The sequence below is a fragment of the Nycticebus coucang genome, chromosome 12 (genome assembly GCF_027406575.1).
Source record: "Nycticebus coucang isolate mNycCou1 chromosome 12, mNycCou1.pri, whole genome shotgun sequence".
Taxonomy (NCBI): Eukaryota; Metazoa; Chordata; class Mammalia; order Primates; family Lorisidae; genus Nycticebus; species Nycticebus coucang.
Genome location: NC_069791.1, coordinates 21462574 through 21490310, shown reverse-complemented (window position 1 = coordinate 21490310; position 27737 = coordinate 21462574). Strand labels below are relative to the sequence as shown.

The following is a 27737-nucleotide window of genomic DNA, read 5'->3' as shown; positions in this document are numbered from 1 at the left end:
GCTTTGTTGTTGTCTCCTCAGCTGTACAGAAGCTTTTCAGTTTAATTAAGTCCCGTTTATTTTTGTTGTTGTGGCAATTGCCATGGCAGTCTTCTTCATAAAGTCTTTCCCCAGGCCCATATCTTCCAGTGTTTTTCCTATGCTTTCTTTGAGGATTTTTATTGTTTCATGCCTTAAATTTAAGTCTTTTATTCATCTTGAATCAATTTTTGTGAGTGGAGAAAGGTGTGGGTCCAGTTTCAGTCTTTTACATGTGGGTATCCAGTTCTTCCAGCACCATTTATTGAGTAGGGAGTCTTCATGTTTTTGTTTGGTTTATTGAAAATTAGGTTGTTAGAAGATGGTAGTTTCATTTCCTGGTTTTCTATTCAATTCCAAATGTCTATCTCTATTTTTGTGCCAGTACCATGCTGTCTGGACCACTATGGCCTTGCTAGTGGTATAGCACTAGTATAGCCTTGCTATACCACTAGTATAGCCTGAAATCTAGTATGCTCATGTCCCTGGCTTTGTTTTTATTACTAAGAACTGCTTTAGCTATACAGGGTTTTTTCTGGTTCCATACAAAACAAAGAATCATTTTTTTTCTAAGTCTTGAAAGTATCATGTTGGTATTTTAATAGAGATGGCATTGAATCTGTAGATTGCTTTGGGAAGTATAGACTATTTAACAATGTTGATTCTCCCCAGCCATGAGCATGGTATGTTTTTCCATTTGTTAATATCCTCTTGCTATTTCCTTTCTTAGGGTTTCATAATTTTCTTTATAGAGGTCCTTTACCTCTTTTATTAGGTATATTCCTAGGTATTTCATTTTCTTTAGGGCTATGGTGAAGGGAGTTGTGTCCTTAGTTAGTCTCTCATCTTGGCTGTTATTGACATATACAAAGGAAACTGACTTGGGGACATTTATTTTATACCCCAAGACATTACTGTATTTTTGGATGACTTCCAGGAGTCTTGTGGTTGAGTCTTTGAGATTCTCTAAATAGAATATCATATCACCAGCAAAGAGGGAGAGTTTGACTTCCTTTGCTCCCATTTGGATGCCCTTTATTTCCTTCTCTTGCCTATTTGTATTGGCTAGAACTTCCAGCACTATGTTGAATAGTAATGGCGACAGAGGACAACCTTGTCTGGTTCCAGTTCTAAGTGGAAAAGCTCTCAGTTTTACTCCATTCAGTAAAATGCTAGCTGTGTGTTTGTCATAGATAGCTTCGATCAATTTAAGAAGTGTGCCACCTATGCTTATACTCTTCAGTGTCCTAATTAGAAGAGGATGCTGGATTTTATCAAATGCTTTTTCTGCATGTATTGAGAGGATCATATGGTCTTTGTTTTTTTACTTCTGTTGATAACATTTATGGAGTTGCGTATGTTAAGCCAGCCTTGCATCTCTGGGATGACACCTATTTGATCATAATATATGACTTTTTTGATAATAAGCTGTAATGTATTGGCTAGGATTTTGTTGACAATTTTTGCATCTATATTCATTAGTGAAATTGGTCTCAAGTTCTCCTTTTTAGTTTTAGTTGGGTCTTTTCCTGGTTTTGGTATCAGGGTGATGTTTGCTTTGTAGAATGTGTTGGGAAAGATTTCTTCCTCCTCCATTTCTGCAGATGGGAATAAGCTCTTCTTTGAAGGTTTGATAGAATTCTGGTGTGAAGCCATCTGGACAAGAGCATTTTTTTGTTGAGAGATTTTTTTATTGTTTCTTTGATCTCAGTGCTTGAAATTGATCTGTTCATGAGATCTATTTCTTCCTGGCTAAGTCTAGAGAGAGGGTGTAATTCTGAATATTGATGCATTTCCTTCACATTGTCAAATTTCTGGGCATAGAATTTCTGGTAGTATTCAGAGATGATCTGTTGTATCTCTGGGCCGTCAGTTGTTATTTCCCCTATATCATTTCTGATTGAGGCTACTAGAAATTTTACTTTTCTATTTCTGGTTAGTCTGGCCAAAACTTTATCTATTTTATTTATTTTTGCAAAAAAAACTAACTCCTTGTTTCATTAATTTTCTGAATGATTCTTTTGTTTTCAATTTCATTAATCTCGGATTTAATTTTGGATATTTCTTTTCTTCTGCTGGGTTTAGCCTTAAATTGTTCTTCTTTTTCCAATTCCATAAGATGGCTTGTTAGTTTGTTGATGCACTCTTTTTCTGTTTTTCAGATATAGGCATCTAAAGGGATAAATTTTCCTCTCAGGACTGCTTTTACTGTATCCCACAGGTTTTGGTAGCTTTTGTTTTCAGTGTTGTCATGCTCAAGGAAGTTAATGATTTCCCCTTTTATTTCTTCCTACACCCAACTGTCATTTAACATGAGGTTGTTTAATTTCCATGTCTTTCTGTGGGGTTGAATGTTTTTGTTGGAATTGAGTTCCACCTTTAATGCCTTGTGGTCTGAGAACATATAAGGTAAACTTTCAATACTGTTGATTCTGTTGAGGTTTGTTTTGTGTCCTAAGATATGATCAATTTTGGAGAATGTTTCATGGGCTGATGAGAAGAATGTATATTCTGTAGCTTTGAGATGGAGTGTTCTATAGACATCTATCAAGCACAGTTGTTTTAGGGTCTCATTTAAATCCCTTATATCTTTCTTTAATTTTTGTATAGAGGATCTGTCCAGCTCTGTAAGAGGAGTGTTAAAGTCCCCCATAATTAAGATGTATAGGATATCATATTGATCACACTAATTAAGATAAGTTGGGTACATAAATATTTAGAATTGAAATTTGTTTTGCTGTATTTTTCCCTTGACCAATATGAAGTGACCATCTTTGTATTTTTGACTTTAGTTGCTTTAAATCCACATGTATCTAAAAATAAGATGGCAACCCCTCTTTTTTTTTGAATTTCATTTACCTGAAAAATTGTTTTCCAACTCTTAATTGAAAGTTTTAATTTGTCTTTTGAGACTAGGTGTGTTTCCTGCAGACAGCAAATGGATGGCTTTTGTTTTTTAGCTAATCAGCCAATCTGTGCCTCTTCAGTGGGGAATTCAAGCCATTAACTTTTATTGAGATAATTGATAAGAGTGGAAGTGTTTCATTCATCTTATTTTGTGAAAGTCCATTTCTTAGTTTTATCTTTTGTGTCTTTGTGGAAGCTATGTTCTGTCCTTTAATTTCTGGGTGCTTACTTTGCTAGTGGTCCATTGTGATGGTAAGTGTATAGCACAGGTTGATGTATTTCCTGTAGAGCTGGTCTTGTTATGGCAAATTTCCTCAATGTTTGGATATCAGTAAAAGATTTGATTTCTCCATCAATTTTAAAGCTTAGCTTAGTGGGATATAGAATTTTGGGATGGAAATTGCTCTATTTAAATAGATTAAAGGTAGATGACCATTGTCTTCTGGCTTGAAAAGTTTCATTAGAGAAGTCTGCAGTCACCCTCATGGATTTTCCCCTATAGGTCAATTGGCAGTTATTCCTGGCAGCTTGTGAAATCTTTTCTTTTGTCTTGACCTTGGACATGTTCATCACAATGTGTCTTGGAGAAGCTCTATTAGAGTTGAGATGACCTGGGGTCTGATATCCCTCTGAAAGGAATGTGTCAGAATCTTTGGTGATATTTGGGAAATTTTCATGTATAATATTCTCTAGTATGGCTTCCATTCCTCTGTGGCATTCTTCTTCCCCTTCTGGGATACCTATAACTCGTTTGAACACATCATAAAGTCCCATAATTCTATCAGTGAACGTTCTGCTTTCTCTCTCTTCTTTTCTGCCTCTTTAACTATCTGAGTTATCTCAAGAGCTTTGTCCTCTACCTCTGAGATTCTTTCTTCTGCATGGTCTAATCTGCTGTTGATACTTTCTATTGCATCTTTAAGTTCCCTAATTGCTTCAGTTCCTTCAGCTCTGCTATATCCTTTCTATATTCTTCACATCGTTCATCTCTCATTTGATTCTGTTTTTAGATTTCCTTTTGGTTATTTTCTACTTTATCAGCTGTTTCCTTCATTGTTTTCATCATCTGTATTCTAAATTCCCTTTCTGACATTTCTAACATTTCTTTATAGGTGGAATCCTCTGCATTAGCTACCTCATGGTCCCTTAGGGGTGTTGCTCTGGACTGGTTTTTCATGTTGCCAGGATTTTTCTGCTGATTCTTTCTCAGGAGTGTTTTCTTTTATCTGTCTCCTTGCCCTAATTTTCGTTTCACTTCCTCTTGCTCTTTAAATTACTGTGTCTCTGGCCTAAAGTTTCAATGAGTCCTTTTGGTACAGGACCAAAAGGATGAGAAGATTGAAGGTCAAGAAGGGAAAAAAATACTTAAAAAAAGAAAAAAGAGAAAGGAGGGGGGTGAATAAAAGGGAATATTGACAAAAACATGAGAGGCACAGAAAGAGGGAGACAGGAGTAATGAAGATTTACAGTAGGGTACTTTGACCCAACCTTAAAAACCCCCAACCTCTGGAGGTACTGGGTTGGGTGGTTCCTTTGAGGTCAGAAGCTCTTTTTCAGCCTGTTCAAACACAGTACCCTACCTCCATCAAATAGAGAGGAAATACAAAAATACTATAGATGAAACCAAAACAAAAAAACAGAAAACCTTATGAGATCAAATTGGGGGAAAAACCAAATAATAAGGGTAGAAACACTAGCAAAAATGAAGTTCTTATTAAAGAAGGCAACAATGGAAAATTATATTTAAGCTAGAAAGATGAAGAAAGAACAGAAAAAGAAAAGAAAGAAGAAAAATCTAGAGGGAAAATGTTGAAGTAAAAACAAAAACCAAAAAACAAAGCAAAGCAATATATATGTCTTGCTGAATATTGTCTGGGCAAGAGATGATCTTCTGGGGTATGGGATGTTAATCACAATGCTGATACAGCTGTATGAGATGGAGACTGGAGGCCTCTGCTGATTTCTCACACCCTGAAGGGTTAGGAACCTAAACCTCTCCTCAGCATGCTTAAAAGACACTTTAAACCTAGCCGGGCGTTGTGGCGCGCGCCTGTAGTCCCAGCTGCTCGGGAGGCTGAGGCAAGAGAATTGCTTAAGCCCAGGAGTTGGAGGTTGCTGTGAGCTGTGTGAGGCCACGGCCCTCTACTGAGGGCCATAAAGTGAGACTCTGTCTCTACAAAAAAAAAAAAAAGACACTTTAAACCATTAACCTTAGCTAAGCAGAAGCTTTCCCAGGAAAGTACTTGTCACTGGGATCATTCCTGAAGTGGCTGCTGGCTTATCCAGTGTACCATAACTGGTCTCACTCTATGACCCTGAGAGTGAAGGCTGCAAGGCAGCCCTGCTACTGCCAAACACTGAAAGCTCCACTCTTCCCCAGCATCTCAGTCCTAGACATTGGCACTGCCCAGTCACTAGATCACTCTCCCAAGGTTTCCCAGCCCAGGCCTCACTCTGCAACCCTAAGGGTGGAGCCTGCAGGGGAAGTTCTCCCACAATGGCTGTACCCACGGCTCACAGCCAAACTATATTATCTCCTTTCTGGGTCAGCAGCTCAGACCAGGGCCCTAGACAACACTTAAAGTCATCTGCACTCTTGCCCCAATTCTCCCAAGGTAGTTCAACCAAGTGCCCAAGTCCAAAAAAACAAAACATCCCACAAGGAAGGCCTTCCCTGGTTGCAATCTCACTGCTGTTGTAGTAATAGCAGTGGCAGCCTCAGCCTCAGACCAAACAAACACAACCACTTGCCAGTTCTCCACTGCTTTTCTCTTCCTCCTGGGGTCCATAAGTCTCTCGCTGTCTCCCTACACCACCAAAGAGATGTTTCTGGGCAAAGCCCACAAACCAGAAATGCCTGGAGTATTCTCTTTCTAATTTCACTGAGCCCAGATGCATAGAAGCTGTTACTCGGCTGCCATCTTGCTCCCCAGTTACCAAAAATAATTTCTTTTTAAAGCAAAAGATCAAAAAACCAACCTAAAAGGCAAAACAAATAGCAGCTGGGCCAGCAGAGGAAGGTAGGGTGGCCCTCAGAGGCTCCTTTGCCAACCTCAGCCCCTCTGCTGGCAGGCACCAGGAAGATTGCCACACGCTCTCCAAGGAGCTTCATCTGGTTCCAACACTCAATATGCCGCATGTCACGCCAACAGGCAATATCACCATCAAGGAGCAGCTTGACAGTGGCAGCGGTATAGCCAAGATCTGGGCAGCCAGGATCTTGTAGTAGCCTGTCAGGAAGGCCAGGGCCAGGACATCATACAGTATGAAGAACAGCTGGGTCATCAGCTCCCGTCCCAGATATAGCTCGGATATGCCAGCTGGTCCTCCTTGCCATGCTGCAGTGAGTGGGCGTGGAGACCCACTGTCTTCTAAGGCTCTTCAGAAGGCTCAGAGCCTGTCCGGGGAAGGCCACCCCAAAGATGGCACCTGTAAGTCAGCCCCTACAAGGTGGGCTTCTGGCTCCCTGCTCAAACTGGGGACTGTGAAAGTAGGACCTTTGTCTCCCCCTCAGACTATAGAGTCCAGGCAGTTAGGGACTCTGTCTCCCCTCATCCTGGGGATTCTGAAGGCAGGAAGGGTGTCTTCACAGTCATACTGGAGCTCCCACCTCTGTAGCTATACATGAGGTGTGAGACCCAGTAACTAAGATGAGGCCTGTGGCATAGGGTCTATCCACGTTCCTCTGCACACTGGCCTCTCCTAGCACCAGGGAGGACTGTAACTGGCTACCTGGGTTCATCAGATGGAATAAGGTGTGTAGAGATGGGCAGTTCTGTGCTCTAGATAGCCAGGAGATGTGTTGTACCTACAATTCCTGACTGGGTCCCCCTGCCCTGGCCTAGGTCTGTGTGTACGCCTGTACAGCTGTCATTATCTGAAGCTTTCCTGTGCTCACCCACAGTGCTGGGAGCTGTACCATGAGAAACCCTGCAGCCCCTCCCTGCAGACCACTGAGCATCTACCTTTTGCGTGGGTTAGGTTGGAGGACTGTTGATTGGAGGGGCTTGGCTGGGAATGACACTGGCCAAACTCCAGGAAAGTGGGCAGAACCAGGCTTTGCATGCAGTTCCTGCTGGCCTGACTCCTGGGAATTGCCCAGCCCACATCTGGGTCTCACAGCCCTTCCAAGTGTCTAGGACCTGGCTGGGAACCTCCTTTTCTAATATTATTGCCCACAGGTAGAGAATAAGTTGGATTGACTATTCAGTCCCAACCTTGAGAACCAGGAAAATAAGATGACATGATTCTCTCAGGGCTGCAGCTCCCAGAGAGCTAAGAAAGGAGAGGTTTGGTGGGGCTCAGGCCCCACCTATTTTTAATTAAGGAAGCAGACAATATTATTAAACTAAGGGTTTAAATTGTAGCTCTAAAGAATGAGGCAAGCAGACTAAGTGAAATTTACAACTTTAAACCTATGATTCATCCAAGTTTTCATATACCTATATATAACTGAACTAGTAAATATATGTGTGTATATGTATATAGGTAAACACACACATACAGTTGAACTTTGAACAACCCATGTTTGAACTGTGCAGGTGCACATATACATAGGTATTTTTGAACCAAACACAGATTGAAAATATATTTACAGGTTGCAAAACCTGCTCATATTGAGGAATGAATTTTTATACATGCGGGATTTACGGGGTCTACTGTGGAACTTGAGCATACATGGACTTAGGTATACTGGTTGTCCTAGAACCAATTCCCCTGTGTATACTGAGAGATGATATATACACATATATATTTTCACCTACAGATTTCCTCTGAATAAAAGCTAACAGAGACTGGTATTGCCCATATCATTAAATTGTTTTTGGAACTTAGTTAAGTTACAATTGACAAAAATTGTATATATCTAAGGCATACAATACTATGTATTGATAATATACATAGGTATATTATCAATGAAATGATACCACACTTTGAAATGATTACCACAGTCAAGCTAATTGACAGATTTATCACTTTTATATAGTTACCTGTTTTTTTTGTGTGTGTGTGTATGTGGTGAATACTTGACATCTACTCTCAGAAAATTTCAAATACACAATAGGTTATTATTAACTATAGTTACCATGCTGTACTTTAGATCATCAGAACTTATTCATCTTATAATTAAAAGTTTGCACCCTTTGACTAACACTCCCTCTTTCCCCCACTCCCTGACCCCTCATAACTACCTTAAACTCTTTGTTTCTATGAATCAGACTTGTTAGATTCCACATGTAAGCAGGATTATTTAGGATTTGTCTTTCCACGTCCAGCTTATTTCACTTTGCATAAAGTCCTTTAGTTTCATCCATATCACAAATGGCAACATTTCCTTTTATAAGGCTGAATAATGGTAGTCTATTATCTATATATACCATATTTTCTTCATCCATTCAGCAAATGGTGGACACTTTGATTCCCTATCTTGGCTGTTACGAATAAGGTTATAATCAGCATGGGGGTGCAGATATATCTTTAAGATACTGATTTAATTTACTTTGGATTATACACCCAGAATTGAAATTGCTAAATTGTATAGAAGTTCTATTTTTTATTTTTTTGAGGAAATTCAATAGTTTCTGTACTTCTATACCAATATATATTCACACCAACAATACGTAAGAATTCACTGTTCTCCATACCCTCTTCATCACTTATCTTTCGGCTTTTGGATATTAGTAGCCATTGATATCTCATTTTGCTTTTAGTTTGCATTACCCTGATGACTAGTGATGTTTATTTTCTGCATATAGCTGTTGGCCATTTGTGTGTCTTCTTTGAAGAAACATTGTTCAGATTATTTGCCCAAGCAATTTGTTTTTATGTTATTGAACAACAACAACAACAACAAAAAGATGCTTAAGATTAAGATTACTTTAGCTGTCTCATTTTTGTTGTTCCATAAGGATTTTAAGATTTCAGTTTTTATGGGAAATGCCACTGAAATTTTGATGGAGATTGCATTGAATCTGTAGACCACTTTAGGTAATGCAAACATTTTAACAATAAGGATTTTTCTGATCCATGATCAGGGATACCATTTTATTAATTTGTGACTTCTCCAATTATTTTTGTCTTTTAATCTTTATACTGGAAGGATAAGTGATTTACGAGCAAGCACCTATAAAGTATTAAAGCGTTTACTAGTCTGAGAAAATCTTTCTCCATTTCTGAAGGATAGTTTTGTTGGGTAAAGTATTTTGGTTGACAGTTGTTGTTTTTTTTTCTTTCAGCATTTTACATACATCATCTCACTCTCTCTGCTGGTCTGAACAATTTCTACTGAGAAAGTTCTGATTATAGCTTTGTAAAGGTTTTCTTTTCTTGGTGGTGTAGATGTTGACTACTAATTTTCTTGGGCAATAGTAGTTAAATTTAAACTAAGAGAAATTTGATGTTAACATTAGGTTTTAATATGCCTGGATGAATTTTTAAGACATTATTCTTTCTTGTTAAATTTAAAGAGTTAGATATAGCCTTCCCTGAACAATTTTTTAGCCATTCAAAGACAAGTAGTTGGACCAGATTTTCTTTCAAGGCTAATTTTGGTTTCTATTAATAATTCAATGAGCATTTTCCAGTGAATAAATGTTTCAGTGAAGCTTAGGCTTATTTTCCAGTTTTTATAGCTAATCCTGTTTAGTTGATTTTCATTACTTTAGCTGTCAAGAGCTAACCATTTCTTTTCTATAACTTGACTAGGAAATAGTTCCAATGAACGATCACTGAAAAATTCCCAGAATTCTAAGTTTCTAAAGCTGTATTAGCTTTCTATTACTGCATAATAAATTATCAGAAATTTAGTGCCTTTTAAAAGTACCATCCCTTTATTATCTTACAGTTCTCTAGGTCAAAAGTCTGTCAAGACATGGCTGGATTTTCTGTTTTGACTTAGGAAAAGTTGTCAGCTGTTTGCATTCTCGTCTGGAGATTGGGGTCCTTTTGAAAACTCTTTTCTAGTTTAGCAGAATTCAATGCCTTGTGGTTTTAAGACTGAAGTCTTCATTTTCTTGCTGTCTCAGCTCTTAGAGGCACTGTCATATTCTGGCTCCAAGATTCCCTCCGTTTCAGCAACAGAGAACCTGCATCTCATTCTTTGAATCTCTTCACCTGCCGCCACTGCTACCAGCTAAACAAAACTCACAGCTTTTAGGTGTCACCTGTGATTAAATTGGGCCCACCCTTTTGATTAACCCAAGGTAATTTTATAAGCAATCTTAATTAAATCTTCAAATATTTCTCTTTCATAAAAAGTAACATAATCACAAGAGAAACATCTCATCATATTCATGGGTTCCATTCAGACTCAAAGAGAGATGATTGTACATGAGCAAACATCATTAATGCATCTGTAGTTTATAATTTCATGCTGGTATATTTGTCCCTCAAAACATACATGTCAACTATGTTCTCTTTCTCTTAATAAGAAAATGATCAAGTCAAAGTAAAAGGCTGTTACGGAGAAATACACTTCTACAGAATGTAATGACTTGAAGTGGCTGCTCTCCATTCGCGAACGTAATGGAAAATTGAAGTATTAGATACATTCGCTTTAGATATTTGGGTAAACTCCAGCAAAATTGTCAATTGCTTAGCCAGTTGCAGACAAATTGTTTTAAAATTAATTATCCAAATAATCCCCTCAATTTTCTCTTCCCATTTACCAAGAGAGATACTGGAAGCAGTACACAAATTAAGCACGTATCTGAATTTAAAGAGAAAATATCTGAACCTATTTTCACTCAGTTTTTGAAGCAGTATTATGCTGAATAAAGGAAGAGTCTTTAACAGTGGTCAATCTTTCTCCCATAAAACCTCTGTGTAGTTCTTGAAGTTGTTTGCTACCAGTTCATTGTTGAAATTCTCTTCTTTTCTGGTTTCTATTATACTGTTTTCTTCTGGATTTCTTCATATAACTCTGGCCACACCTTATTAGTCTCCTTCCTTTTCCAGATAATAACACTATAAGAAGAAATTTTCAAGGTTCTGTCCATGGTTTTCACTGTACATACTTTTTCATCTTATTTTTGCATAAAACTAAGTCTAGTAATCACTGTGACTTTAGCAATTACTCATATTTGAATGATTCAGAATGACTGACCTTTTCTTGGAGATTTCTATCTTCAGTTGGCTGCTGTTAATTGTGGTTTAGATGTTCTCCCAGCCCCTTTGCTCAATAGGCGAGGTCCAAAACCAAGTCCATAATATTTAATTTCTACTTTCTTTCATATTTCTCATTCCAGTTAATGTCTTCCAAATTCTTTTAGTCACATAATCTAGAAACTTTGAAAACATCTGCCTCTCTTCTCCCACATTTCACTACCCACTAACTAGAATTTCTATATTTCCTTTCTACTTTGTCATTCTGCCTACAATATCCTTTCCACTGTAAAACTTGATCCATCTTTTAGTTCTAATTTATTAAAACGCTCAGTCACCCTTCATTCCATCCATATTCATATTAGAATAAAAATTAATCATGTATTCCTTGAAGTTTCCTTTTTTTTTTTTTAACTTTCAGTATGATGATTTGTTTATACATTGGTATCCTTCAACTAACTGGTAGCAAGTTCCTTAAAGTAGGGAATCATTTCTGTGTCTCTATACTTTAGCTCTGTGTCTTCAGCATGGTACATACTCAATTAATGTTTCTCGAATTTTTTGTGCCCTTCCTATTTTCCAAACTTTTACATTACCTGAAGTAACATTTTCTATGAAGAGGCTTTTAAAATTTGATGAAATTATACTTTTTATATAGCCTTAAAATTCTCCATTGGATTTACCAAACAAGGATTATGATTTGCCTTTAAAGTATAAAAACCAATTCTTAATTAGATCAAACTTCTGAGTAGTCCTCTAATCATAAGGGCTCACCAGTCCTTCCTTTATTTTTGAAGTTGAGTAGCAGAGTTTATTTTCCCTTTTGTCTTCAGTTAGTCTTAAATAAATCTGAGTGTTCACAAGTTCCCAAAAGAAACTAAATATATTTTCATAGTAATAAAACTTTAGATGCTTTAAAAAATCATTTCCCTTAGAATTTAAGAATGAAGAGTGTCTTACGTGTGTCCTAATACTAATTTTTTGATCTCTCATTGTGATATAACATTACTTTCTTTAAATATTTATATATAACTTTAGGAATTTTTTTTTCTGTTTCTATTGCCTATTTTATAGTGTTTTTTCAAAAGAGAAAAGTATTTCATATTTATAATGTCTACTTTCATAGCCCTTATACATGTATCATATGCTCATGATCATGGAATAGATTGTCCCTTTCTGGGGTACATATAGGGATTTATGAAAATATTTTTCTTGGTAGAAAGTCTTCTGATGACATAGTCTCTTTAAGATATGTTTGAGAAGAAGCTCAAACATATTCTTGCCCTTGCCCTTGATTTACATAAATATGTAGGCTTCATCAGTCACAAAATTTCATCACAATTGTTTTTTGTTTTTGCTTTTTAGAGATGAGATCTTGCCCTCTTGGCCAGGATAGAACACTTGGTGTGGTCATAGCTCATTGCAGCCTCAAACTCCTGCCCTCAAGAAATCCTCTCACCTTGGCCCACCAAAGTGCTCGGATTACAGGCATGGACTACTGTACCCAGCCAGAACCTTTATTTTTAATCTAATATATTAATTCATCCTATTTAAAAAAAATTTAAAAACATTTTTGTCTTGCTTATCCTACTTGATAATACCATAATTTTTTTCTTTTTTAAAACAAATTTAATAATAGGAAAAAGATGCAACTTGATATGTTTAATTTAGTTTACAAAATTCCACTTTGTATGTTTTAAACTCGAGATTATATTTGCAGTCTCATAGCTATCATTTTTTTAATTAAATAAACAATGATGGATATAGTTCTTTTTGGCTTTTTCTATACATAACTGGGTACTTATCTATAATAGATAAGATTGTAGAACCTAGTTCTGCACTGTGTGGTCCTCTTCTTCACTCTGTAAACACTGGAGGAAGTGACACAGGGAAATGGTTCCCAGTGCTGGAAGCCACCTGAAGTCCAAGTGGGTCCTTGGCTTCCCCTGAGATTTTCTTCCCTCTATGCACATGTGTGCTGATCAGTAGTTCTAACTTAATAGCGAGCACATGTGGTGCTTGATCTTCCATTCATTAGATACATCACTTAGGATAATGGTTTCTGGTTCCATCCAAATTGTTAACATAAGGGATTAATTCGTCCTTTATATAACTGAGTAGTATTCCATGTATACATATACTTCTTTCATTAATCTACTCAAATTGATGGGCCCTTGGGTTGATTTTTCAATTGTGAATTGTGCTGCAATAAATATTCAAGTGCAGGTATCTTTTTGATAAAATGATGTCTTTTCCTTTGGGTAAATACCCAGTAGTTGGATTACTGGGTCAAACAGTAGGTCCACTTTCAGTTCTTTGCGTACTCTCCTTGCTGTTTTCCATAGAGGTTGTTCTGATTTGCAGTGCTGCAGTGTATAAGAGTTGCATTTTCTCTGCATCCATGCCAGCAGCTACTGGTTTGAGACTTTTTAATAAAACCCATTCTAACTGGGATAAAGTCATAGCTTATCACCAATAAACTACTTTTAAGTGCTGATGAGTAAACTAACATCACTTATAGAGGAATTCAGGCTGCTTAAAGAGTTATCATATGGTCATTTCAGTTGTCACCTTTATATCAAGATCACCAATGCCTGGGTCTCACATAGTTGTGATGGCCGGGTGCTGGGGGCATTGTTTACAGAGATTAGGATGCCAGGGCACTGCTCACATATTTTATAATGTGAGCAACCAACTGCAGCAACCCAGAGGTATCTTTTCATCCACCTCTTTTATGGAATTCAGGAACAATAGTTACCAATTTGTTTCTTCATTTCCATTTGTTTAGTCCTTTTGGAGCTGCTGCTATGCTCAGGACACTTGGTAAATTAACAGAGCTATACAAAGATAAATAACACATAAAGTATAGTTTAATAGGCAATAATGAAGTCTAATAATTTCTTTTATAGACTCTAGATCCCAATAGAGGCACAAAGAAGATAAGTTAGTAACTGCATCTCCTTTCCCAGGGATCCTGTCTCAACAAATGTGTTCAGGGTGGCCAAGAACCAGCAGTGGCATTTACTTACCGAAAGCCATATGGAGAAGCTGTGCTCTTTGACTGGGTCACTTGGCAAAAATGACCTCTGTGCTCTTGGTGCTTCCTGATTTTTGAGTAGCAGACCAGAAGGAATCCAGACCCTTTCCTTCCCCACATCCTCAGGAGCAAGCTTGATTTTATCAGCTAGCCTGCTGGGTTGAGTAAATTCACATATTTCAGGATGAACTGGCTTGAGGACAGAAATGGTGATTGCTTTTCTTACAGAGTCAAGGTGGCAACATTGATAATTAAAACAAGCAAAATGAAAAGTGTTGGCATTCTCTCAGGGCCATCTGTGACTTCAGTGTGCTGGGACTTAGTGTTCGGAAGGGAGCTGAGTGTTCAAACTGGCTCCCAGTTTTACAGCAAAAAGTGAAGGCAATCATTCTTCTGCTTTTGCCTGTTTATTTTAGTTTTTTCCTCATAAAAACATCGTTAGAAATTATGACATTAAATCATTTTCAATTCCTTTGGCATGTCACATTTTACTTCATATATCTTAGACTGTATCATAATTTAATTGTAAAATTAAATTTGCTATCTCAGTTCATGTGTTCTTTTATTACGGTGGTAACCTTCATGTTTCAATTTTAATAGGAGTCCCGGTTTTATTTTTCTCTGAAAAGCTATGAAGCATAATGTGACTTATTTTGGTTAAGTTCCAACATTTTAACATGAGTATTATAGAAAGAAATAACAGTGATTTTTATTTCCTTTAATATTTTATAATTGTGCAATGTGAACATAAAGGAATATGAGATTGATGACTCGAATAAAAGATTATAAACATTTTAGATATGAATAATAACTAGTATATAAACACACAAAAGCATATTTATTATGGTGAATCACATGAAGTTGCTAGGATAAAAAATGGTCCAATTTTGGCAATTTTCTTTACCAAACGTTAGCAATCAACTTATATTAATTAGGAGATACTACACATGACTCTTACCTAGTTTAATTAAAATTAAACTGCATGATAGTTAACCCTAAATGAGTAAGCACATTATGGATTATCCATGCCTACTACCAATTCTCTGTTCTGATTTAATGCCTGTGTTCAGGCTGACTACTCAGTATATTCAGTACAGGTACTTACTTTAAAAAGTCCAGAAGTTAGGATGAAGGGACAAGACTGGGGATTAAACCATGTCTTGAGGATTATCTGAATTTATTTTTTGTGTGATACTGTGTCTCTAATTACCATACATAATGGATTTTTGAGTAAGCTCTAAAATGAATATTTCCAATAGATGAGATTAGATGATATTCTATTTTTGAAAATTTCTGCAGATTTTTAACTCAAGAGAAAAAGTTATCTAGTACAGGGCAAGCTCTTGTGTACTGTCAGTGGATCTAAATCCTCACCAGTTTCATCACTGGCAGCCTGGGTGACACAAGCAGGTGCCCTCATAAATGCACATACATGCATACTTTTTTAGCCACAGATCTATGATTCTCAGGAGCTCACCCAAGAGGTTAGGAACCTTTGGATTAGAGAAGCTCTGTTAACCCTTCTTGGTCTCACATTCTAATTCCTATTAATCTAAGAAGTATTAGTAACAACGGAGGTGAAGGAAGCACCTAACTGGGAATTTACAAGCATGATGGTGAGGAGCCTAACCACTCAAGCTGATAATTATGTATGAGTTCTTTCCATTTGACTGGTGGCCAGAAACCAGAGAGAGTGGAATTGATGAAGCAGCGTGTCATGCTGGCGCTGGCTGCAGCCTGAAAGGAAAATAATCCAGATAATTGTTTAATTGGATACCACTTAGAAAGGGAAGCTGGAACTCCCTAAGAAGCATAGTCCAGCGTAAACATCTTTTCAACCATATTGGTTAAATAAAAGCCCAAGGATGCATTGACGGCCAGCACTCACGAGGTTCCATTTTCGCTGCCACAAAACGTTCCTTTATTCCCTGCCAGTCTTTGTCAGTGCTTGTCAGTTTTCCTTTTCAGTGTTATGTACTTTCTGGCTGATAATTTCCAATATTATAATGAAAAATGAAAATAAATGCTCGCTACAAACATATTCCTATTCCCATGAGAAGCAGTGCAGTGCAGTGGTCATGACAAGGACTGTCACGAGACACCCTGGGCTAGCACCTCTTTATATCACTACTCCCTTATATTTTATGTAACTTGTAAAATCTATGTTATTAGTTAGAATAGGTAATTTAAACTTTCTGTGACTCAGTTTCTGCACCTGTGAATGGGAGAGGGTGGTACAGAGATTGTAGTAACATTACATGAACATGGGTGGTGCCTGTGGCTCAAAGGAGTAGGGTGCTGGCCCCATATACTGGAGGTGGCAGGTTCAAATCCGGCCACTGCCAAAAAAAAAAAAAACTGCAAAAAAGAAAAACATTACATGAACTAATTTTTGTGAAGGGCTTATACCAGTGCCCGGAATACATGTCATTACAAGTGCCACGTGGCTGTAATGGTAATAAGCTATTATCACTGTTTCTTTTTTATTTTCACATTAAAGTGACTGTTTTTATATAACCTAACTGAGTCATTGCTATTTCAAACTGGTGGTTTTGACTGAATTATCACAGTGTGGTAAAATCTGTCAATTTGACAAGAAGTGACTCAGAAAAACAAACTGCATGCAATTTGCTTTTGCAGCTCTTTCTATATAAGACATTGAGCCTAATTTTAGAGATGGTATGACCAATTAATGTATTTCAGTCCCTCTTTTCTCCAGTCTTTTGAGATTTTATTTTTAGAGCTTTTTCTCTGAGCTGTATGCATTCATATTTAATGATTGCCATTTTTATTCCTTTTGTAGAATTAAATATTAATATATCAGGCAGAATACCTCCTTTAATTTCCCTTTGGAGTCATAAAATGTTACCAGTAACTTTTTTCCTGAGATCTGTAGCAATACCCTTCATCAAAACAGAAGTACATAGTAAAGCCAGAAAAACACTTATGAAGAGCTCTTAGAAAGAGTATTATATATTGGGTAAATGAAATGTATCAGAAAAAGCAATTTTAAGAGGTGAGTTGCTGCCACTGATTTGATCTTAGGAGGTTCTCACACAAAAAAGCATATGACAAATTCTAATTACTTAACAAATTATAACAAAACGTTTTAATGATTAACTTTAATTACTTATTTACAGTGAGGTTATTAGAATAAATAAGAATGATTCCTTTTCTCCAGCTTTACTGAGGAATTATTGACAAAGATTATGTATATTTAAGATGTACAAAGTGATTTGATATGTCTATATCAATATAATCAAATTATCACAATCAAATTAATTAACTCATCCATCATCAAATATATTTAGCATTTTGAATATGTGTGTCTCTGTATGGTGAGGACACATGCTCTCTCAGTGAATTTCAAGTAAACATTACAATAATATGAACATCATTTCTCTTGTTTCTGTGAAAAATGCCATTACCCTTTTTATAGGGATTACATCGACTCTATAGATAGCTTTGGGTAGTATGGACATTTTAACAATATTAATTATGTCAATCCATGAGGATGGGAATTTTTCCATTTATTTGTGTCTTTTTCAGTGTCTTTCTCAATGTCTTACAATTTTCAACGTACAGATCTTTTACCTCCTTGGTTAAATTTAGGAATTTTAATTTTTAGATTCCTTTGTAAATGGGATTTTCTTGATTCTTTCCCAGATAATTTATTGTTAGTATATAGGAACACAACTTATTTTTACATGTTGATTTTGTATGCTGCAACTATATTCAATTTGTTTATTACTTTAACAGGTTTTTGGTGGAGTCTTTAGAGTTTTCTACGTATAAGTCATGAGCTGGGAAATATTCGTGTGTGGGTCAGTGCCATGAAAACTCAGGGCTGAAGCTCTCTGGGGAGGACGAAGGTATGCAGTTGGTGGAGAGCAGTATGGCACCTGTGATGGGGAGTAACCCCAGTGGGACTGGCAGCTTGGTGCTTTGTTTTCTAGAAGCTCCTAGTTCACTGGTGGCAGCAGCTTTTGGACTCATAAGGGTAGAAAAGCTCTCCAGCAGCTTGGGAGCCTGCTGACTAACAGAAGTGTGAGGGAGTGAGAAACAAACTCCCCATCTGCCTTTTCCACGGGTCTCCAAATTTCTCAGGGGTTGATCTTTGCTAAAATTTGCTCCTTCTTGTTCTCTGTAATTTCTTCCTGTGGACTCTCTGGTAGGTTCTAATGCTTTTCCTTCAGAATTACACTTGAGGTTTTTTTGTTTTTTTTTTCATTGACTTTTCTCTTTTTTTTTCCTGAAATAACCTGTGTTTCTAATCAGTCATTTTTCCTTCTTTCTCTAACTGTAGCATTAGTTTTACCGTTAGTATTTCTCATAAGTAACTAGTGGTAATGAATTCACTCTGCCTTTGTTTCTGTGGGAAAGTCTTTATCTCTTCATTTCAGAGAGGCACATTTGCTAGATATAGTATTCTTTATTGACAATTTTTTTTTCTTCAGCACAATGAATGTATCATTTCATTTCCTCCATGTTTGCAAGGTTTCTGTTGAGAAGTCCACAAATATCCTTATCAGCATTCCCTTACATGTGATGAATCTTTTTCTCTTGCTGATTTTAAGTTTCCTTCTTTTTTTAAAACATTTCGCAATTTGATTATACACTATTTTCTCTTATCTGTGGGAGATGCATTCCAGGAGCCCCAGTGAATCTAAAACCATGGATAACACAGAATTGGATTGTCATTAATCAGTCTGTGTTTCTGTTCGTGTTGATGCCCTTTTCCATATTTACTAAGCACTTATCATGTATTGTGACCATAACTATTGCATTTGGTGGTGCAATAAGAATACTAGCATGAATTTCATTTTCCTACACAATTTCATTGACAGAAGATTCATTGTTACCATATTCTTGGCAACCTTAGCATATGATTTTACTTTTTTTTTGAAAACGGGTTTCTCTCTTTCATCTGGGCTAGAGTGCAGTGGCATCATCATAGCTCACTGCAACCTGAAGCTATTAGTCTCAAGCATTCCTCTCACCTCAGCCTTCAGAGTAGATGGGACTACTGGCATATACCACCATGCTGTGCTAATTTTTCCAGTATTTTAGAGAGTTGGGGTATTGTTCTTGCTCAGGGTGGTCTCAAATGCTTGACCTCAAGTAATCCTCCCAAAGTGCTAAGATTACAGCCATGAGCCACGATGCCTGGCCTGGATTTCTTTTCATATTAAGTTAAGAACTTTCCTCTTTTCACTTTACAAGATAGCACTTTTAAAAGACAAGCTTCTATTTTGTATATCTAAATTGCCAGTATCACTACTCTTGTGTTTGGGGCTATGTTATTAAATAAAATAAAAGTCACTTTAATACAACCTGCAATACTATGACAACCAATCTGGTAACTGAGACAACTATTGAGTGATTAGTGGGTAGCAGATACAATCTGAAAATACTGGACAAAGGATTAAATCTCATCCTCGACAGGGCAGAGCAGGATAGCACAAGATTTTTATTTTACTCAGAACAGAACACAATTTAAAACACACATTGTTTATTTCTGGAATTTTCCCTTTTAATATTTTTGAACCATGCCTGACTGCAGGTAACTGAAACCATGGAAAGTGGAATCACAGATAAAGGGATACGACTGGAATAAATCTCAGAAAAATCTTCCTTGAGTTGATCCTGTTTTTGATTCCATGAGCTTCTAGAATCTGAATGTCCATATCTGTCCCAATATTTGAGAAAATTTCAGCCATTATTTTTTAAAATAAACTTTCTGTTCCTTTCTTTCTCTCTGCTCCCGTGTCTCCCATAATTTGCATATTTATTATCTTAATGATGTCCGTAGGTTATTATGCTTTCGTCACTCTTTTGTTATTTATTTAGTTTTTTTGTTCCTCTAATTTGGCTAATTTTGAGTGACTTGCGTTTGAGTTTGCTAATTCTTCCTCCAGCACAATCAATCAATTATGCTACTGAAGCTCTTGTTTGAATTTTTCAGTTCTGTGGTTGTGTTTATTCCAGGATTTTACTTTGGTTATTTTTATGGTTTCTATTTCTTTATTAGACTTCTAATTTTGCTCCTGCATTGTTTTTCCAATTTCATTTAGTTGTCTATTTCCTCTGTTGTCTCATTGATCTTTAAGATTATTATTCAAAATTCTTTGTCAGGAAATTCATAGACCTCCATTTTTTTGAGGTTCTTACTAGAGTTTATTACTTTGTGTTTTTGGTGTCATATTTGCCTGATTATTTGTTATGTGTATAGCTTTGTGTTTGTGTCTATGTGTTTGAAGGAATAAACACCTTTTTCCAGTCCTTACATGTTTTTGAAAGATTTAGAACTTCTATTGGGTTCCCAGACTGACAGTATTGCTTCCAGTATCATAGTCAACTGGGCTTTTCACTGTGTCTTGAGGCTACTGCTGGATCTGCAGTTAGGTCTACAGTTAGAGGGCCTCTTTTACCAGGAGCACAGTACATAATGATTTTTTTTTTTTTGGCCTGGGACAGGTTGAACTGCATCCAGGACTTTGGGCAGTAGAACTGCCACTGGGACAGGGTCTGATTCAGAGTCCACAGTTAGGCCCAGAGATGGTAGGCCTGTTACCAGGTACACTGGGGGTGTCTCTCACTTTAGGGCTCCCAGAGGGTCAGTAGGTGTGTCTCTGGGCAGTAGGACTGGTCCTGGACCCTGGCTAAGAAGGGCTAGGAGTGAGTCACCTCTAGGGTTCATAGCTAGTTCAAGGTTCTTTAGCTTCACTCCAGGGTCACAGGCAGACATGTCTCCTGCTGGGTTTCTTTTCGTTGTTATTTGTTTGTTTTTTGAGACAAAGTCTCACTTTGTCACCCTTGGTAGAGTGCCATGGTATCATAGCTCACAGCAACCTCAAACTTCTGGGCTTAAGTGATTGAATTGCCTCAGCCTCCTCAGTAGCTAGGACTGCAGGCACACTCCACCATAGTGTCCAGCAGTTTTTAGAGATGAGGTCTCGCTCTGGCTCAGGCTGTTCTTGAACTCATGAGCTCAGGCAATCCACCTGCCTTGGCCTCCTATGTGCTGTGATTACAGGCGTAATTGCACCACTCCCAGCAACTCCTGCTGGGTTTCTGAGTGGGCCCTGACTGTGGATGAACAGGCCAGCGCTGGTCACAGGTCTACTTTAGGATTTTTATTTGGACAGAGGTCAGCTGGCCTTTCTCTGAGGGCATGAATGAGCTTGTCTTCTGTAAGGTCTTTTGGTGGCCAAAACTGCCATCACACCATAGCTAAGAGGAGCTCTTTTAGGATCTGCAATGGGACCAAGATTGGCAAAGCTGCCACCCAGAGGATGAATAGGCATATCTCCTGGCAGATCCCTGTTTGGTCAGGAATGTTCTCAGACCACAGCTGAGAAGGGCTAGAGCCAAAGCACAGGGTTCCTTTGAGGTCCACAGCTGGGACTGCAACCCTGTCACACAAGGTGTGGGTGCACATAACTCTTCACACATCCTTTGAGGGATAGTTCTGGTGGCAAGGCCACATCCAGAAGGGTTGCAGCCAAGTTTATAAGCGGATGAAGCAGTTTTGGGGGCCAAGACCACATTTTACAAGTCTGCCAACTGGATGCACAAAACAGCCCTGCTTGGTCTTCAGATCCTTCTGGCATCCTCCTACCTGAATTCTAAAACTCCCATAAGGCATTTTTGTTCATGGATTGCTGCCAAATTCTTGTTGCTATGGGAGGATATGAGTAGGGGACCTCCTACTAAGTATTTCGCTATCTTGTTGACATTATTCCTAGAATAGCTCCTTTATAAATAGTGTTATAGGAGAGTATCCTAATTGATCAGCAGGCACTTATTCTAACGTCTTAGACTTTGATGCCTAAAAATGTGCTTCTGAATGGGTATTTAATTTTATGGTATGCGTTTACTTATTTAGACCAGCGAAGTAACATTAGAGTGTTAATTCCTGGGTAATCAACTGTCCTCGTAGAAGGAGTTGCCAGGTGAAAATGCATTAATGATATTAAAAATATGAACCTGTAGACCACAGGCTCTGACAGGGAGGATGAACAGTGACCATAGAACTGGAGTGGGGTGCAGTGAGGTACTACAGTGCCTTTGCTTCACCAGGGGTTAACCGTGCAGTGCTGGCTTAAGGTGGGGTGAAAGGGAGGTTCTGTGAAGGAGACTGGGAGGCAAATAAGCAGAAACATGCGGCAACTGGGACCCCAACCTGCACAACCATAGGAGTGTGACCTGTGGAAGCGTATATGTCCAAAGCCTCTTTCTGGGAAACCCATTTGAAAGCAAAACATGGTGTAAAAATACTCTTACTACTAAAAGGAACTTTGAGTAATAGTTAATATTTATCTGTTTTTTCTTGGAGATTGTTATATTTCTTGTCGAAAAAGAAAATTGTGGTAATTTCATTCAGATTTGATTAAAGTTTTTCAAACTCAAAAAACAAAAATGAATTGACTTAATCTAGAGAAATACTTTTTTAATTTCCACTATGCTTGCGTTTGGTTATATAATTTTGCAATTTCTGTCTGCTTAATTATAATAATTAGGTAGGATTTCTCTCACTTATTTAATTCATTTTCATTTCTATGATCAAAAATATTCTAAATACAATTGGTACTTTGGATTTTGGAGTTCATGTGTCAAATTCCTTTGAGAGTTTGTAATTTTAATAAAATAAATGAGTTTTAATAGAAATGCTTATTTTCCAAAATTAAAAAATATGTATCTTTTCTAATCATGGGGAGAAAAATGTGTGAGGATTACCTTCTATTCATTATATCAAAGTATAGCTTGCTCCAAATAAGAAGTTTAAGCAAGGAAAACAAAATTTCAGTTTATAAATTTATACTTTGTACAATTGAAAAAAGACTTCTAGGAAGATTCTTATTATTCTTTTATGGATGCAAATAATTATAAGGCTTTATCATCAAAAAAAATTTGATTTTCTCTGATGATTAAGGATGATGAGCATTTTTTCATATGTCTGTAGGTCATGCGTCTGTCTTCCTCAGAGAAGTTTCTCTTCAAGTTCCTTGCCCACCCTGCGATGGGATCCCTTGTTCTTTTCTTGCTGATACATTTGAGTTCTCTGGGGATTCCCATTATTAAACCCTTGTCGGAGACATAACCTGCAAATATCTTCTCCCATTCTGAGGGCTGTCTGCTTGCTTTACTTACTGTGTTCCTTAATCATCAGAGAAATGCAAATCAAAACTACTTTGAGATATCATCTAACTCCAGTAAGATTACCCCATATCACAAAATCCCCAAACCAGAGATGTTGGCATGGATGTGGAGAAAAGGCAACACTTCTACACTGCTGGTGGGAATGAAAACTAATATGTTCCTTTTGGAAAGATGTTTGGAGAACACTTAGAGAACTAAAAATAGACCTGCCATTCTATCCTACAATTCCTCTACTTGGTATATATCCAGAAGACCAAAAATCACACTATAACAAAGATATTTGTACCAGAATGTTTATTGCAGCCCAATTCATAATTGCTAAGTCATGGAAGAAGCCCAAGTACCCATTGACCTGTGAATGGTTCAATAAATTGTGGTATATGTACACCATGGAATATTATGCAGCCTTAAAGAAAGATGAAGACTTTACCTCTTTCATGTTTACATGGATGGAGCTGGAACACATTCTTCTTAGCAAAGTATCTCAAGAATGCAAGAAAAAGTATCCAATGTACTCATCCCTACTATGAAACTAATTTATAGCTTTCATATGAAAGCTATAACACAATTATAGCCCAAGAAGAAGGGGGAAGGGGAGAGAGAGGGGAGGGAAGGGGAGAGGATGGGCAGAGGGAGGGTAATTGGTGGGATTACACCTGCGGTGCATCTTACAAGGGTATATGTGAAACTTACTAAATGTGGAATATAAATGTCTTAACACAATAACTAAGAAAATGCCATGAAGGCTATGTTAACCAGTTTGATGAAAATATTTCAAATTGCATATAAAATCAGCACATTGTACCCCATGACTGCATTAATGCACACAGGTATGATTTAATTTAAAAAATTTGAAAAAACAATTTGCTAATTTCCAAAATGTGTAAGAGTTGTTCTGTGTTGTTATTTCACCTATATGCTTTTTCTTCAGTTTTCCTTTATTTTCCTTTTTATAAATTTCTTTTTTTTTCCGATTAAAGTTATTTCAAAATATTTCAAAAAATAATTCATTTTTTCTTTTTAAAATTCAAAACAGTATCCAGATGCCAATATAGCTCTGAAAGCAAAGGCTGAACTTGATTAAGGACAATTCTCTGGCTGATTAAATTTCTACCAGCCACATTTCCAACCTTCTTTAAATGTCAATATTAAAGACTAATTTGAGTATTTTGTTGATTTTTATAAAAGGCTTTAATTTTAACAAATTCTCATTGAACTCCATTTGCATGCAAATATGCAAGATTTTATGGGAGCTGCAAAGATTTATAAGAGGAAATCTCGGCCTCCAGGTGTCTTATTTATCACGGGAAAGGATGAATTGGCATGGAGAGAGGTCTCTCATCCACATGAGTCACCTGTAGTATGTGTCCTGTGAGAACAGACTACACTGTTAGAACTCAGAGACGCTTCCTTTATGGAGCTTGTCAGGCCATGAGGATGGTGATGAGACTGATCTAACAGTGCCACTCTGGAATCCAAAACTTTGTCACCTATTCCCCATCCACCCTACACCGTTACACCCGCATGCCTACACCCTACAGTAAACAGTGTACGTGTAATGAGAGCTACACACCAATGTTTTCTTTGGGACATTTATTGCACTAAGGTCATTTATGTTATTTTTTTGTTGTTAATTCTTTGTTCCATAATCATTATTTTAATGCTCTTTAGGGAAAATCTTACATGCTATCATAACTTTTTTTTCCCTAAATGCTTTTAAAAGAAAGCACTTAATTTAACTTCTTTTTTTCATCTTCCTTTTAGTGAGTACACCTCAGGGTAGGTATGCAGCAAGGGACCAACATTTACTATAGCACAGATAGCACGCACTCTCCAGTGTCTGTATTATTATGTCTAATGTTCTTTAATAAGCGTTATTTCTTGTAGGACGGTCCTCTTTTTTTTTTGATGTGCAAACTTTATTGTAATTCAGTTTGAAAAACCACATAGAATCATTTTGTTCCATAACAAAATAGAATTACATAATAAAAACAAAAAACATTTGACCATTCATATTCATTCTTTAATTTAAAAGTTTTAAAGGATGACCGTGGAAGCCATTAGGCAGGCTTTCCTTCCTTCCTTCCTTCCTTCCTTCCTTCCTTCCTTCCTTCCTTCTCTCTCTCTCTCTCTTTCTTTCTTTCTCTCTCTCTCTGTTTTTTTTGTTTGTTTGTTTTTGCAAGGTAAGCATTCCTCTATCGTGTTTAACTGAGACATTTTTCGGGGAGGAAAAAAATGCTAAATTTGATTCACAAATGATTACAGTTGGTATTATATATGCTTTAAAATTTCAATGTCTTAATAGAATTAGATGTTTACACAAATATGCATTTTATTAAGTTGTATTAGCCAAAATGAAAGTCAAAATTATGAAAAACTATAATTTAAAAGTATTCTCTATATATCAGAATTCACTATAAGAATGGTAATAGATCTGCCATTCAATCCTATAATTCCTCTACTAGGCATATACCCAGAAGACCAAAAATCACATCACAACAAAGATATTTGTACCAGAATGTTTATTGCAGCCCTATTCATAATTGCTAAGTCATGGAATAAGCCCAAGTGCCCATCGATCCACGAATGGATTAATAAATTGTGGTATATGTACACCATGGAATATTATGCAGCCTTAAAGAAAGATGGAGACTTTGCCTCTTTCATGTTTACATGGATGGACCTGGAGCATATTCTTCTTAGTAAAGTATCCCAAGAATGGAAGAAAAAGTATCCAATGTACTCAGCCCTACTATGAAACTAATTTAGGGTTTTCACATGAAAGCTATAACCCAGTTACAACCTAAGAATAGGGGGAAAGGGGACAGGGAGGGGAGGGAGGGGGGAGGTGGGCAGAGGGAGGGTGATTGGTGGGATTACACGTGCAGTGCATCTTATAAGGGTATATGTGAAACTTAGTAAATGTGGAATGTAAATGTCTTAGCACAATAACTAAGAAAATGCCAGGAAGGCTGTTAACCAGTGTGATGAAAATGTGTCAAATGCTCTATGAAACTAGTGTATGGTGCCCCATGATCACATCAATGTACACAGCTATGATTTAATTAAAAATAAATAAATAAATAAATAAATAAATAAATAAATAAAAAGAATTGCCTCTGAGTTTGTTTTTAGGCTAGTGGAAATTTCTTCTTCTGAAAAAGAAGAAGAAACTATTGAGGAGACAAAGGGTGAATCAGGAACAAATAGAGGAAGTGGCCTTGGAGAGGGGCAGGGTCACTGTTTCTATTTATCAGAGTGGAAGGGAGAAGTCAAGGGAGAAAACAATGGGTATGTACACAGTTAGATTTCTAGATTTGGTGCCGAAGGGGTAAAACATTTTTCCTCGTGTCTAAATTTTTTTTTTCCTTATGAAAAAAGAGGTACGGTCTCTTGCTGAGAATAAAGAGAACTAGGAACAGAGGTTTGGAATCATGAGGGAGAGATGAAGGTAGGAAATATCTTCTAAGAAAAGGTGACAGCAAGTTTATGGGATTCTGATATAATTAGACCAAAAAGGAAGATGTACTTGGTCAATGTTGATAATGTTTTTTAAAAATAAGATCAATTAGTAAAAGTGAAAGGACAAGATAATTTACAAAATTAGAACACAGCTCCCTTTACATGGCTGAACATAAATACAGGTTGTATAGATTGTCTCAGAGTTGAGACTCATCAAGGTGCTTTCAAGTCCTTTACTCATTAAAATTTGATGTGTTTCCTAAAAGGACGGTCCTCTTTACTCTGTCGTCAGTGGTCGTACTTGTCATTACAACGGACTGGATCAGCTGGGACAAGCTGAATCGGGGATTTTTGCCCAGTGATGAAGTTTCCAGAGCATTCCTCGCCTCTTTCATCTTGGTCTTTGACCTCCTGATTGTGATGCAGGTGAGTGTCTCCCTCCTCTTCCTGAGGCCGCCCTGTGCACTGTTCTCAGTGTAACAGACACTGTACAGCACGTGTCCACGTGTCCGTGAAGCCAGAAGAGTACATAGTTTACGATTGCTATTAACTCGCCCTTCTCTGTTTATATTTACAGTGATTATACTGAGAGGAAAAGGCAATTGCACTTTTATAGGAAAGGCATCAAAAATTTATTTTATGGACATTGCAGGGCAGACCCTATCAATACAGCATGTTGATATTTCCACCAAGGCTTCGGCAGAGTGGGGCAGAGTTGGGGGTGGGGGGGACACAAAAAAAAAAAACAAAACCCTGTCATTTAGTCAGTGGAAAGCTGCAGACACGCGGATGATATACAGCCAGCAAAGCAGGGGAAGGCAATTGTCAAAGCAACTGGGGTTTTATAGCAGTTGAAATGGAGTGATGTAAAAATGCTCTTTTTGCTTATGGAAATTATCACTTTCTTTCAGTATTCACCAGAGATCATTCCATTTTCATGTAAACAATGTTTCTGCCCTGCTTAGCAACAGATTTTTTTTTCTACAATAGCATTGTGCTAACCAGTGTTATTTAAGTAATCTTCCAGTGCGAATGTTGGGGGCTTTAGGAA

The 27737-nt window shown here is 37.2% G+C and overlaps 1 protein-coding gene across 5 annotated transcripts in view; it reads left to right on the top strand.

Annotated features, from left to right (window-relative positions):
- Nucleotides 1-27737, top strand: part of TMEM117 (transmembrane protein 117) — a 492082-nt gene that overhangs the window by 394757 nt on the left and 69588 nt on the right. For all 5 annotated transcript variants that reach the window (XM_053557171.1, XM_053557168.1, XM_053557172.1 and 2 more), the window contains one exon: nucleotides 26953-27112. In XM_053557171.1, the coding sequence (XP_053413146.1) occupies nucleotides 26953-27112 (160 nt within the window). The remainder of the gene's footprint in view (nucleotides 1-26952; nucleotides 27113-27737) is intronic.